Genomic DNA, 14,254 nt, shown 5'->3' with positions numbered 1-14,254 from the left:
TTTTTCTTAGCACTTATGCATATAATCATGGGAAAGATGTTGAAGTGATTATTAGGTAGATTTAGAAATAGAGGACATTTTCCTGTGTGAAGGGTGTTTAATTACTGTATAATGTAGAATCCCATTATTTAAGAGGCTGCTGCTTTTTCTATGGTGTATTGCAATAGGGAAAAACATATTTGTGGTGGTCATTGCCTTTGAGAACTCTTTGGTTTTGGTGGGGGGGGGTGTTTTGGGGTGTTCTTTTTTTCTTTTCCCCTACAGCTGCTCATCAGGGCCCATGCCTGATCCCCAAATTATGCTGCAAGCCTATTCTTACTCAACAAACTTTGCTTTGTTTTTTAAATGACTTTGATGTGTTGCACCAGCCAGAATTTCAAAATGAATACAGTGATTTAAAGCTGCATATATAAAGATTCTATTTGGATTTTTTTAAAGTTATCCACTCATAGCAAGATTTTAAATTTCATACTTGTGTGGTTCTACTTTTTCCATATTTATGAGGAGATTAATTGTGGAATTCTGATGTAGCTGGTTTGTAGTAAACCGTGTTGGTATTCTGTTCTTTGCTCTTGTCTGATTTGCTATTGGTTTCTGCATCTTTACTCGATACTGAGCTGTGTTTACAATCAATGTGTTCCAAAAAGAAATCTGTGTCAAGAGTGGTCAAAAGAATCTAGTAGATTCTGAAGTAATGTTTAACATACAAATATATTATCAAGATGTAATAAGCTATTTATAACTTTATTGCCCTGTTTCCTAGTGAGCAGTGATGATTTACTTTTTTGTGTTATCAAGTAGACTGCAATATGGTTTGGTATTTCCCTTTCTTTTGGGCATTTCCCTTTTTAAAGTAAATATGCATTTTATGTGCGTATTTCATGAAATCATATTGTTTTCGACTATGAAATACTATTACAATACTGTAGTGGTTATTTAAAGCTTCTGCTTGATCTTTTGATTAATTTAAACTGAAAGAGTCAACTTCAGTTACTTGATAAAAGTTCACATTCCATCAGTCACATTGGTATTTATAGAGGGGTTTTTAACATGTGTTCTGTTTATGTATGAAGTTTAATGAGTCTGACTCTTCTGAACACCATTACTATGAAAAGCTGTTTTAAAACCTGATAATGTTCTGAGTATAATGTATACTTGAAAGGATTGGCAGTTTCTAGGTGAGGTATGGTCTTACAAGTCCTTTATTGTTATATTGGATAAGTCATAAATTGTTACTTTTGCACAGAGTAGGTAATTTCTGATAACAAATACATTTCTTCACTACAAAGAATTTTATTACTTGATGTCAAGCAAAATTTAACAGGCTGAAGTTCTGATGGGACCATGTTGAGAGATTTATCACTGTGGAGAAGCACTTGGAACTTCAAACAGCAGTTTTTCTACGCTGGACCAAGAAAGGCAATCCCCAGCATTGCTCTTTCCTGCATTTACTTCTGAATGCTGAAAACACAAAGACAAATGTCTGTCTGATAAAGATCTAAGTCTTATATGCATACATTTCATAATGGTTTTGTAAATACTCTTCACAGAGTTTAGCCTTTTTGTAATATTAATTTTAAACAGGGCGCTTGATGTTGTTCAGGAAAAAGGTGTGTTTGTCAGTTTCAAGTGCTATGAGTAAAGAAAGTATTCTTTTAATATATTTTAATATATTTAAGTATACTATTTAAGTAAAAGTAGTATTAGATAATTGTGGTAACTTGGGCTCTAGTTTGAAAGATTACATAGGTTTTCCTAAAATTTGTTCAATTTAAATACTGCACAATATGTATTTGCTGGTATTTTTAGTCTGGGACAGTGAGTTATGAGTGGCTTGCTTTTGTTTGACCTTGAAAAAAACCGCATGTAATGTCTACCAATTTTATGCTTTAATAAAAGTGAGAAGAAACTATTTGATGCAGGTGCTGTTTCTTTTCCGATTTGTTTAAAGAGAGTTTCACATGATGTAGTACTGATGTATGTGCCAACTACAATTGGAAAGATGTACCTTAGCAAGGTATGTAATTGTACGTTGGTTATTCCTTGAACACCTCTTGAAAGCCAGGGCTCGCTTTAATATATTGTATGTCTCTGTCCAGCACTTTCTGCTATTGGAACAGATGTTTGTCTTATTTCTTTGCATTGTGCATCATTGCAGGAGAAAAAATCTGAAGACTTTATCTTTTGTTGTAAAGATAGCTAAAAATCTAATCATTTGGTACATGATCGAATTTATTTGTAACATTTGTTTAATGTGAGCTGGATAGATCTCTTGCATACTATGGGTTTTGGATGTATATTACATTTCACAAGAAGCTGAGAACAACTGGATTTTAATTATTTATTCAGAGAAGAATGTATTCCTGGATAGGTGGTTGGTAAATTCTTCCAGCCTTACCTAGGCAATTATACTTCATGTATGCCTGATGCTCTCATACACATACATGGCATAACATTAAGTAGATAGTATACACTTGTAATGAAGTTGAAGCAAAAGATTGATTTTGTTTGTTTGTTTGTTTTATCCTGTTTGTTGCAGTCATTGTCTGATGAATTTAGGGGATTTAAAAGCATAGGAGGTGATCAGAGGCTGAGTCTTGACAGACCTATATACGACAGTGGTGAAGATAGTTGATTCTGCCATGTTTATAATACAGCCAACAGAAATCAATGGGAATATTTCTGTAAATTGCTTCTGTTGAGTCAGTGATAGCAAAAGAAGCAAATTATTAACTTTTGAAAACAGAATCTGTCCACAGTCATTCTCTAACTGGGGGAAATAAAAAACTGTGCAGGCCTTTCCTTATGATGTTATTAATCACTATGTAAACCTGTGTCATTGTCGTAAGAGTCTCTTCTGCTGATGCTTAAGCTGCTATCTCTCCATTGGTGCCTTTTAAAATGCACCGTTTAAAGTGCTTTGGGATCTCTCAAGCTGCTGTTGTGACTGGTGGAGAAATTTTTCTGATCGTTCAGGTAACTTTGTCCAGCAGTGAATTTGTACTATAGGTTAAATATCTTAAATTCAACTGGAAATTGAATAAACACACCATTGCAATGCTTTGCCTGAGCTATTTTAATCTGTTTCTTGAGATACATAGCTTAGGCATTTACTTGGCATTGCACCATGTAGACATACCTTGAAGCAGTTATTGTCTAGCAGAAAGTGAGCATCTGAAAAGAATACTTTGGGCGGTATATGTAAGTGAACCGTTTTGTTTGCTCTTGAAATTGATGTTTTATTGAACATAGTGAACTCAATCCTTGAGGTAAAGGTAATTCATAGAAAAGTAAAAGTTGTTAAAAGGGAACAGTCTTGTTTTGTCTTTCCTGAGAGAAGGGAATTGATATTTCTGAGGCAAACCACTCCACAGTGTAGGCCACAGGTTCTTTTCTTTGTAATCTGTGGTATATGGCTGAAAGAACAAAATTAGACCACTGGGATGAGGGTGTTTGGTGGTTTGTTTTGTTTTTTTTTTTTCTTTTTTTTTTTACTGTAAGATAAAAAAAACACAACCCAATGAGATTGAGTTAATTAAAGAAAACTGCAGAATTCCATTATGAAAAAGAGGCAAAAAAAGCCAAATATACACGCCTCTATAACAGTATTTTCCTAAAAACCCAAAGCAAAGCCCCAGATCCCTGTGCATCACTGCAGTACTGTTTGTAAACCAAAACTGGGAGAGAGTACCTGTTGCTCTGGTTTGGATGGTCAATTCTTTGTTCAGTAGAAACACTTGTTGAGATTATTCTTGTTCATAGTTAGGGTTACCAGTGATCTTTCAAAATGCCTCCCACTTTATATTATTTGTGTGAAATGAATGGCTTAGAAAATAAGAGACTTTATGGCTCCTACAGCCAATGTTGGGAGCAATGCTAAATGACTTATTAAAGGTATGTTTATAATAGCTTAGCTTTTGTGACTTGCTGTATGAATATGCTCTTTCTGTGAACACTGAAAGGATCTGAAACTGCAGGTGGTAGACTATAATTTCATTCTTGGTGAAGAATGGTTCTCTTTTAGAGTAATCTAAAAGTGAAAATGTTCCTTATCTGGTGGTTTTCTTTTTCTTTCTTCAGAAATCGAATTCACATTAGAGAACAGCAGAGGTAGAACATAAGAGATTATTAGATTCTAATTCAATACCAAGTCATACATAATCAAATGGCAGTTGTGAAAATATGAAGCAGAACTTTAAATCTGCCAGGAGGGGAAAGAGATGAAGTAAATCTAGAGGATGCATCTGCCACTCCCTCATTTGTTCTCTAAAACGTTGCTTATGAGTTTCAAGGATTTGAAGTACAGCTGGGTTTACCTTACAATGAAGTAGTCCCTTTTCCCTTGCCTGAATGTGTGGCGGAAAGGTAGTTTATGATACTGTAAATTCACTAAAACATGGGTGTGCATTATGACTATTATCCCATTGCAGTTGTCTTGTTTCTGTTAGCTTTTTCCAATTACTCCTAATGAAGGAGTTTTTTCTGTCTTCTGTTTCTATTTTATTACTGTGGGGAGCAAGTGTGCCATGTGTAGTTTGTAAAGAGTTACAGGCAATTACCAGGCTATAAAAGATCTTGCTTACAAAGGTGATCAGTTTGATTATAAAAGACGTTTGAAAATCAGGTTTGTAAAGCATATTTTGTTGTAAATTTTCTTTTGTCAGTTGGTTGTAATGTGTATCATAATTAGCTCCCTGAGACCCAATAATAATGAGCTCCCACCCTAAACTCTGGAGATTTTACAAGTAGAAGCCTTTGAAATGGACTATTCTTTGGAGATTTTCTTTCAAGTACACCTTAAAGTACATAAGATGTGGTGCTGGTTAGCAACTCTATCTTAATGCTTCTTTTTGTAGTGGCTCTTTCCAACCTGTCCTATGGTGCTGGGAAAATCTCTTCTAAAACCAGGTTTCCTAGGCTAGATGAACAGATAGTTTGTGATGCTAAAAAAAATATCACAATCATGCAGGTTTTGTATATACTTTCTTTTAATGCAGAAGTTCTCTGAGAATATATACATATGTGTGTGCATCCTCTGTTTCCCTCCTAGAGATTGGGCTGAATGCCTGCTTCCAGCAGATGCAGCGGTACTCTGGGAGACTGTGGGATACCTGCCACAAGGCCAGGACAGATGTGAAGGAAATTTGTAGTTTTAGAAGCAGGCCTAGAGCTTTCCCCACCTGCAGCATCTGCTTTGGCAAGCTCTCACTCATATCATGTAAATTTACACTTTCTGTTAACATCCAGCTACTGTATTTGTTTTACTAATGACAGTAGTGGTTGGATGCTTTTGCACAGTGCTTCTAGTGAAAGCAGGTTGCTGGCAGCTGAATCAATCTTAGTTGTTTGAACTTTACTTTTTAAGAAACGCTACTCTGCCTGTGGGTACAGAAGGGAAGTGAGGCATTGTTTTCCTAGGGTATGTGTTCTGCCTAGTATCCCACCCCTTTTCTGAAAGTTCCAGTTAGTACGATGAACTTCATACCAGAAAACATAAGTACGTACATAAAGTAAGATCAGCACTGAGGGAAGATGAAGGTTTTGTTGGGAATATAGTTGGTATATGTGGAGGCACCTTGGAATTTCCACGTTCAGAACTATGTCTTGAAATGCTGTTACAATTATGGAATCTCATCCACATTAACAGGATTTATAAACGATATCATCAGTATTACAATACCCAAAGTACTCTATATATAGTTTAATTTTCTACTAGGTTTAAAGAAACCAGCTAGGTTGCAAATTAGTTTTATGAGGTTTTTTATCTGTTGGAAAGTTCTTGGGAATAATTATCAGTGGGCTTTCAGATTTTAATATTTTAATTAGAATATGTAAGTTAGTAGTAATCATTCTAATTGTAACTGGATTTTTATTTCCCAAAAGCAGTGGTGTGTGTCTTTGTTTTTTTAAGTGCAAGTCCTTCTGTCTCATATGTGTAATGCATATGTTTGTACGAAGAAGGGGAACTGAAGATGAATATTGGTTGACTAGACCATCTTTCCCATTTCAAATTTGGGCTGATTGACAGAATTTTGGTTGGATCTGTTGGTTTTCAGTAGCAGCTGCTCAGTACTCATGTGTTTGCAGGCCCCTAGGAACCTGTAAAGCTTTGTGCACTGTTGCACGGAGCTGCAGTGTGATACAGGTTTTCACTATCAGTGTCACCTGTTAAAATGTCACTTTTGCCATTATTCTGTTTCTTGATCCTTGCAAAAAAATCCCTATCACCTGCTGGCCTTCCTTCCACTCTCCTCCCCCCTCCATACACTTTAATTATTCTTAATGCCTCTGTCGATGACTTACCCATCTGTTGTGAATTCTGCAATTAATTCTTAATTAAATGGGGTAAAATAATGTGTCTTCAAGGAACACTGGAGCAGATTTCAGTCTACAAAAATGGGAGGGAAAAAGAATCTAGAGGCTGGTTCTACTTGAGTTGAACATATTAAGGTGTTTTTCTTATCAAATACCACATAAGAGCTTTGGGTGGAGTTTTGAGTTTGCTGCCTCTCACTAGTACCAAGGGATTTACTTGTCTTTGCCTCTGAATTATATTTGACTCTTGCTGACAGAACCTTCAGCCTCTAAACCCCTGACTGAATTGCCTCATCATTACAAAAATAATCCTCATTTTCTTCTTTAGCCTTTTGTGTTGTGAAAGGAACTTGACCTCCTTTCCCCCCTAGCAGTAGCTTTGTGTGACACACATAGGAACAATTAGAAATGTATTCTAGGTACTCTGGAGATGGGAAGGGTTGGGAATACAGCCAATGGTCAGAATGTACTATGTGGTGTTGCTCTTTTTATTTGTGTGTGGGTTTTTTTAGCAGTGTTCTCCATCAGGGTATCTTTGATGCTGGGTGACACTTTCTTGGCTTTTACATCAGCAGCCTGGTGAACAAAAATGTTGTTTATTATCCAAAAAGTACTGATCCTCAAGAACAGCAAATGCAGCAGACTAAGCATCGTGAGATTAAAGAAGCCTTTGCATTTCTTGCTGTTTGGTTTAAGCAGTCTCAGTATTAAGCTCCTTAAATTATAGGGGTTATGACTGGGGTTTTTTTAAGTCTTTGGATAGACTAACAACTTATCTCCAGACTTTAAGGATTAAGGTGGTAAACACTTGGGTTCTTGTTTCGTTGTGACCCTCCAGCTGGCACAGAACTTATTTTTTGCTAAGATCTTAGCAGAGCCCAAATAATTTAAGGCTGCTTGTCTTGGAAATACTTTCAAGTGGTGGTTGTAGATGGCTGGTTGATAGGAAGACCATATTGAAATCTACCACAGTCCCCCTTATTGTCAAATATCGCAGTCCTGCTGTCAAATATCAAAGTGGCTCAGAAGGGAAAGGTTTTTTGCTTGGTTGGTTTTTAACTTAAGCAAAACAGAAGAAGAGTTAATTTAAGAGAATTGTCAATTATAAATGCATTGGTAAAAGAGAAACCCATGATGTTAAGCTTACCTACAGCTGCTTTTCCAGAGGCTTTTTGAATACTCTGGGAAGAAGGATTGATTCTGCAAAAAAATGCCTTCTGCCACAACTATTGTTATAGGCTGATGCCTTATTCCAAGCAGCAAAACTGAGTAACTTTCCTGACACATCTATATATTTAGTTATTTATTTATTTATCTCCCTCTTGGATAATCTGTCATGTTTCCTTTTGTGGCTGCGGAAGAATTCTGAACATTTCTAACCAAGCATCTGGTGCTAACGATGACCTTTTATTTGAATAAGAACTCATTTAATTTATGTGTGGTTTATTTACTGTGAAGGAAACCTTTCCCAACAGGTCACAGACAATTCCAACTGTAAGATGCATCAAACACTGAATGAAGGAATGTTCCACTTTGATTCTACTTGGAATACATATTTCATAAGAATGTAATGTATCTCAGCTAGCTTAATCTGCTGTATTTGCTCAAGGAATTTAGCTAACATCTGCTGAGAAAGGGAAGAGTTTATATTCAGCTATGGTTTCTTGCATACTCAGTTTCATCGACTAGATTTCAAATGTAGGTCTCAGTACAACTCCTGAACAAGGCAGTATGGTTTTAAGCAATACCATCAAGGATATTCCTTCATCCTGGAAACTTGTCAAGTGAATAATTCTTTGATATTTTAATAGGGAAACCATTGTGGGAGATCTTGTGGTATGGCATTAATCATGTTACAAAGATTAATGCCTATCACTGCTCTGAGCATCAGAGTGTTAATTCTTGCTTCCATGGCTTTCCTATGTAAAATGTTGACTATTTAGATGAAGATATGCAAACTAGTGTAATATTTGTCTGTGAATGAAGAGAGAGATAGCACATCATTTATCATGAGATAGTCAGCTTCTGCAATTAATATTCAACATGAGGTATTACTGTTCTGTCAATTTCCTGTGAAAACAGAACAGCAGATAATCTTTAACAGACCTTGTTAAAAGTAATTCCTTTTCAGCGTGACTTTTTTGTGGACCACATTAGTTAAAAGGATCAGCAAATGTAAAATCTTATACTTTGAAGGAGAGAGACGTCATGCTTCTGGGTTGGACACGTTTGTAATTATAAGAGGTTCTGTGTATTAAGGCAGTTCAAGCAGATGTCCATAGCCAGGCTGTTATCTGTGGCTGTCTGTTGAAATAAGGTCACATATAGATTACTAGATATACCATAGTTTTTATTTGCCTTAGAAGCTTCGTTCTTTTGCTGTTTATACTAAAATGTAGCTGCCTCCTTTCAAATGGATGCATGTAAGGTTTGTGCTTGGTTGCTCAGCCTGTCACAGTTATTGAAGCCTCTTGCAGAGCCTAGCCAGAGTAATCTGGGAAAGAACGAAGGAAAGACTGTGAATACTGTCACTTTCTATCACTTCTGTACCAGTAAAATTAAAAACATCTCTAGTGGAGTTCAGTAATCTAGGTAAAGTACTTAGTATTGCTTTTAGGGACATTTGCCATTAAATCAGGCTTTTATTTTAATGTTATAGAATATTCTACTTTCCCTAAGTATTTCCAAATGGCCCACTGTACTAAAAGTAAAAACTGTAGGGTATTTGCAGGATCAGAAAGTGTTTTTGTCTGCTGAAAAGCTAACAACAAAGTTATTTTGATGGTATTTGAGAAATGCGTCTCAGGCTGTGACCTACGATACCTTGAAAGAATCTTCCATTAAATATTAACGGACGTTGCAGAGATACTTTTGAACCTGCAAAGGAGTTTTTTGTTTCGCTTTTTTTTTGTATGCCTCCTAGACTTGCCCTTATACATGATGTAAGCCTTAGAAAGGACTTGAAATTAGGTAATACTTTCATATCTATAGCTGTTAAATTAATCGACAGCCATTAAAGCACCATACTGATGGGCACTCCTGTTTTGCTGCTCTCACCTACTATAAAAAAAAGCATCTTTGAAAAAATGATATTCTTTTGTTGCTTCTGTTGCACTGAAGCTTCAGTCTTTCATACTCTCAAACTGATGTTGCTCCCAGTGATAATGGTGGTGATTTACTATTCTGTCTAAGCCTTACCTAGATGTAATTCATAAAGAAATAATTCAGACTATTAAGTCTATACATTTTCCAGCTCCGGTCCTGTTGTCCAGCATGCTGCATTCTGTTTTGTGTAGCATTGTTGGCCTGTTTTATAAACATCATCTCTTTCCCATCATCAGTCTTTCAATGAAATGTGAAGTAGTATTATACCAGAAGAAAACCTCTAGTGAGTTCCTTCTTCCTAGATGGAACAAGATGTGAACTAATCTGTTTTGAAACTTGCTTTCCAGTCAGCTCTGCACACATCTGATACTAGTTGTATGTATACTGTTTCTGTAAATCATTTGCATGGTGCTCTCACAAGACCTTTCTGAAGTGAAGGTAGGACATTGTTGCTTCCCTTTTATTTGCAAGGACAGTGTCCTAATTTCTGTAATGATACTGAAAGAAATGTAGTGGATTATTGAATCAGTGTAGGCTGTTAATTGCATCTGTGTTAGATTCTAGGTGTGCATAACTGGTTTGCTTATGTTTTCTAGTATTTTTGTCGACACTTCATTAAAGTTAATTGATCAGAGTTCTGTGGTTGCTTCTTTTTGATGAAACTGTATGTGGGCAGAAATCTGGTTAAATAGTAAATGTAGCTCACTGAATAAAAACAGTCTCAAATTTTCTGCATGTGGTTTCCTTAACTTGCAAGTGTAAAGAGAAGAGAGTGTAGAGCCAGTGTCTGAGAAAAATGGCCCTCTAAAGCATTTAGAGTATGCTGATGAGAATCAGCATTGCCCTGTTTACAGTGATGCCTCTTCTGAGTTAAAGCAGAGCTGCAGGAGTTGTGTTTCTGTCTGATAAGGTAGGATGAAAGATTTTACTTTCTCGCTTGCTCATCTTTTATCCTTTAGTATGTGTATGGCCCAGTAAACCTATCTCCTTTCATTATATTGTCAGTGGTTTGTATTAGAGCTCTATCAGTGATCCAAATATAAGCTTAGTCAAGTTATTTAACCTATGTCTACCTTGTTTCCACTCTTTAGTCCATAGTTGACCAGTATAGCTTTGAGCTTTAAGTGGCTTGCAACAAGCCTAGCTCTGGTGCTGGGGCTATAAAGATATAAGGCTAGCAAGAAGACTTCTGGGTTATCGGGATCCTTGGATATGGATAGCAATGTACTGCTGAGGGCTTCCAGTATTTTTGCTGCTGGGACCTATCCTGCCTGCAAGCCATAGTGGTGACAGCTCCAGGTGAAACAATTTGTGTTGCTGTTTCTCCTTTTGCAGCTGAAATCTTTGGTTCTTTGTTATGCAAAGGTTTTGGCACATGACTTAAAAGGTTGTGAAAAAGCTAATCATTTCTGACCTACATACTAAACAGTTTTTCAGTGACTTTTGTGTTCATAAAGTACTTGCTCATCAGTGTAAGACCCAACTGCTGTTGTGATGCTCTGGATAAACAGGAGTTATGCAATGATCACAGATCATGAACATTCATGCTCAGTTGTCACAGCCTCAAATACCTGATTCTGAAACTTGCTCACCTGGAGAGTTATTGTGAGACTTTTCCACAAGGGAACAATTAAAGCTTAGTGTAGGTAAAAGTGACTGAACACTGTGTATTAAGGCTAAGATTCATCTGGACGGCAGGGATAGAGGGCATGTAACCATGGTACTGTGGCACAGAGAGTTGTGACCTGCAAAACTGTATGCAAAGTAGAGAATTTGGTGGCTTTGACTAATTCATATAGAGTCAGACATGATTCTAATAACTCTTGAACCAATTGTGTATATATTTTCTGTGTTAAAATGTAAAAAAAAAAAAGAAAAAGATAGTTGACACAGATCCTAAAGTTTCTTATGCTATTATGAGAACTGCTGGTGAAAAGAGAATGGGCCTCCTGCATCTTTCCCGTCTTTTCTTCTTTTCTAGAATGCTAGGGATGAGTATTTCTAGTATTCTCAACATCTTTATTATGTCAGTCGTTTTTACCCCGTAGAATAATGTCAGCATTTGCCACCATCTGTAACTGCTTAGCACATTCTTTTCTTATCTTTGTTTTTAGCTGTACATCCTTGACCCCTGGACCTAGCTGCGATCGATTTAAGCTGCATATCCCTTATGCTGGAGAAACACTCAAATGTAAGTTTAAAACTATTGCTATTGCATATTGGCCTTTCTTCCATGTATCATACTAAGTTTTCCAATGTGTCTAACTTATGAGTTTTGAGATACCTGTGTTTGTTGTTTTTTCTTAAAGCTTCAGCTCTCAGAATATGCGACTGTAAGAACATCTAATTTTTAACTTAAGTTTACAGCCTTCCTTGATGCTACAAATTTGAAAACATGAATCCTGAAAGCCAAAAGTCACCTCCCAGTATTTCTAATAAAATGTCATGACTAAGTCAATCTCATGACCGTTTTTAGTCTCACTTCTGATTTGTATACGCTTTGTGTTGTTTCTGCCTCTTTTATGAAGAATTCCTTATTAAGCTCCAGTAAAAGTAGTTGGTCTGATACTTTATTAGGTGTCTCTAAACAGTAACTGCTATAATTGACCAAATTAGAGAAATGTGACTTTATTATTCTGGTTTAGTGGTGTGGTTAAATCCTCCTTTTACCCTTGGAGGCTCTGTAGATGGCTGGCTCGTTTGTCCACTCTTCTATTAGTTGTTTTATTTCAAAAGATTAGGATAAAATTTGCTTTTTTATGTTTTTAGAAGGTAAAAACCAGTTTTCTAAACACTTGAGTTGTTGAAAAATGGTAAGGTTGTGTTGTTTTTATCTCTTAACAACAGAAATATGAGAAGGGATGAAGAATTTTCAGATAAAGTAAAATTTAAAGTTTGGTGATTTTAGATTTAGGGCAGCGCTGATGAAACCACATCTGTAGTACTGTGTCCAGTTGAGGTCTACCTAGTGCCAGAAATGCATGGACATAATGGAATAAGTCCAGCAAAAGACCACAACAACGACTGAGGGACTGGAGCCTCTGTTGTTCAAGGAAAAGCCAAGAGAGCTGGGATTTCTCAAGAAGAGAGGGCTCAGGGCAAATCTTTTCAGTGTGTATAAATACCTGAAGGGGGGAAATGGAGAAGATGGAGCCAGGCTCTTCGCAGTGGTGGTCACTGTAGGGAAATGGTCACAAACTGAAATACAGAAAATTCTATTTAAATGCAATAAACCCCCCCTCATTTTGCAAGGGTGGTCAATAAGTGGAACACAGTGTATTCAGAGCTCGTGTAGCTTGTATTTCTCCATTCTTGGAAATACTCAAAATGCAGCTGGATGTGGTCCTTATCAATCTGCTCTTGGTAACACTGCTCTGGGCTGAGGGATTAGACTAAGCAGTCTGTAGAGATGCTGTCCAAGCTCAGCTACCTTGTGAGTGTGTGAAAATAATGCTGTCTGGAGGTGCATGTACTTAGTGTGAACAGAAATGGTAAACACTTCAAACACTTGCTTTGATAGAATCCGCTTAGGCTGCATCATGCATATGCTAGAGCTCTTCAAGACATTTAAATAAGTTGCATTCCTTCTGTAGTAGTTTTTCTTGTCATTATGTAGTGCGCTAAAAGCCCTTCTTTATGAATAGAAATCAACACAATTAAACTTCTTATCACTAGAAGTACTCTGTAGCTTCCATTTGGCACTTACAGAGAAAGTTGTCTTTCCCAGAAGGTGGTCTAGAAGTTTGCTTGTGTGTTTGAGAGGGGTGCTAGGCTCGTGTATCAGTCTACTGTGACTATTTTATCTATTCTAAAAGTACGAAATCATGGCTCAAGAGGCTTTACTAATCATTCCCAAGAGATAAAAATGAAATATTAAGTCCTAGCTAGCAATTATTTAAAGAAAAAAAGGATATAGCTGTGCATTTATGCAGAATATTCAGGAAGTAATGGCCTTATTTATATGTAGCCAATGACCCTACTGGGTAGATTTTGTCTTTATTTAAACTTCTGTTTAAAAAAATGTAATACGATGTAGCAGACTCAACCTGTTGAGTCTTCCTGTGTCCTGCAGTGTGTGGTAGATTCTGCACAAGACTTGTTTGATGACAACAATCGAGATGTGGTGAAAAGAGGCTTCGTTGGATGATATTATTTTAGATATTAGTATTTTATTTTCTATGGGACTGTCGTAACTCTCTTATTTATCACCATACAGGGCCTTGCTAGTACATTCTGTGAGCTTTACATTTTTACTTGTTTTTAAGTAGAGGCTATAATTATTCCAGATTCATAAGGGAAAGTTAGTAGATTAAAATGCCTGTATGCAAGGACATAGGAATACAGACTATACTATCATACTAAATGACTGTAGTCCAGTTAGAATACCTAGAAATACAATTAAGGGACTATGTCTTCAATTTAAATGTTGAGAAATCAGCTGCTTACCCCCCTCCCCAGTTCTTTTATTTTGTACATCACATAAGCAATTTAAGGAAACAACTGTAATGCTGTTGCTCCTCTCCACCTTTGCAAAACCCAAACCATGCATTCTAACCATGCTATGTATTTTAACATGATCAATTGAAAGTGATGTAAACAAGCGTATCTTTTCAGAGGTACCTAATAATAGCAGTGAATTCAAGTAATAATAGTACTCCACATTTCAGCATTACATGTTTGGAAATGCTGTGAATCGTTCAGTCTCACAGCATGTGGAATAAATAGTGATGTGAGCAGATTCAAGAAGGCTTTAATAATTTTGTGTTTAGATCTGTAATGTTGGCAAGGGAAGGCGGCCATGGTGTGCAACCAGAGATTTGTAGATACTTTGTTG

General features: G+C 36.6%; 1 protein-coding gene across 1 annotated transcript in view; it reads left to right on the top strand.

Moving 5' to 3' along the window:
* The window catches only part of BABAM2 (BRISC and BRCA1 A complex member 2), a 162,330-nt gene that overhangs the window by 7,729 nt on the left and 140,347 nt on the right, over positions 1 to 14,254 (top strand). The window contains exon 3 of the mRNA XM_061367225.1: positions 11,535 to 11,611. Coding sequence (XP_061223209.1) covers positions 11,535 to 11,611 — 77 coding nt within the window. The remainder of the gene's footprint in view (positions 1 to 11,534; positions 11,612 to 14,254) is intronic.

This window comes from Neopsephotus bourkii, unplaced genomic scaffold (genome assembly GCF_033783945.1).
Source record: "Neopsephotus bourkii isolate Nb327-2 ecotype Australia unplaced genomic scaffold, CSIRO-AGI_Nbou_v1 NB_1373, whole genome shotgun sequence".
In the NCBI taxonomy this organism is placed as follows: Eukaryota; Metazoa; Chordata; class Aves; order Psittaciformes; family Psittacidae; genus Neopsephotus; species Neopsephotus bourkii.
Note: the sequence above shows the minus strand (reverse complement) of the source record. Positions and strands in the feature narration are given on the sequence as shown.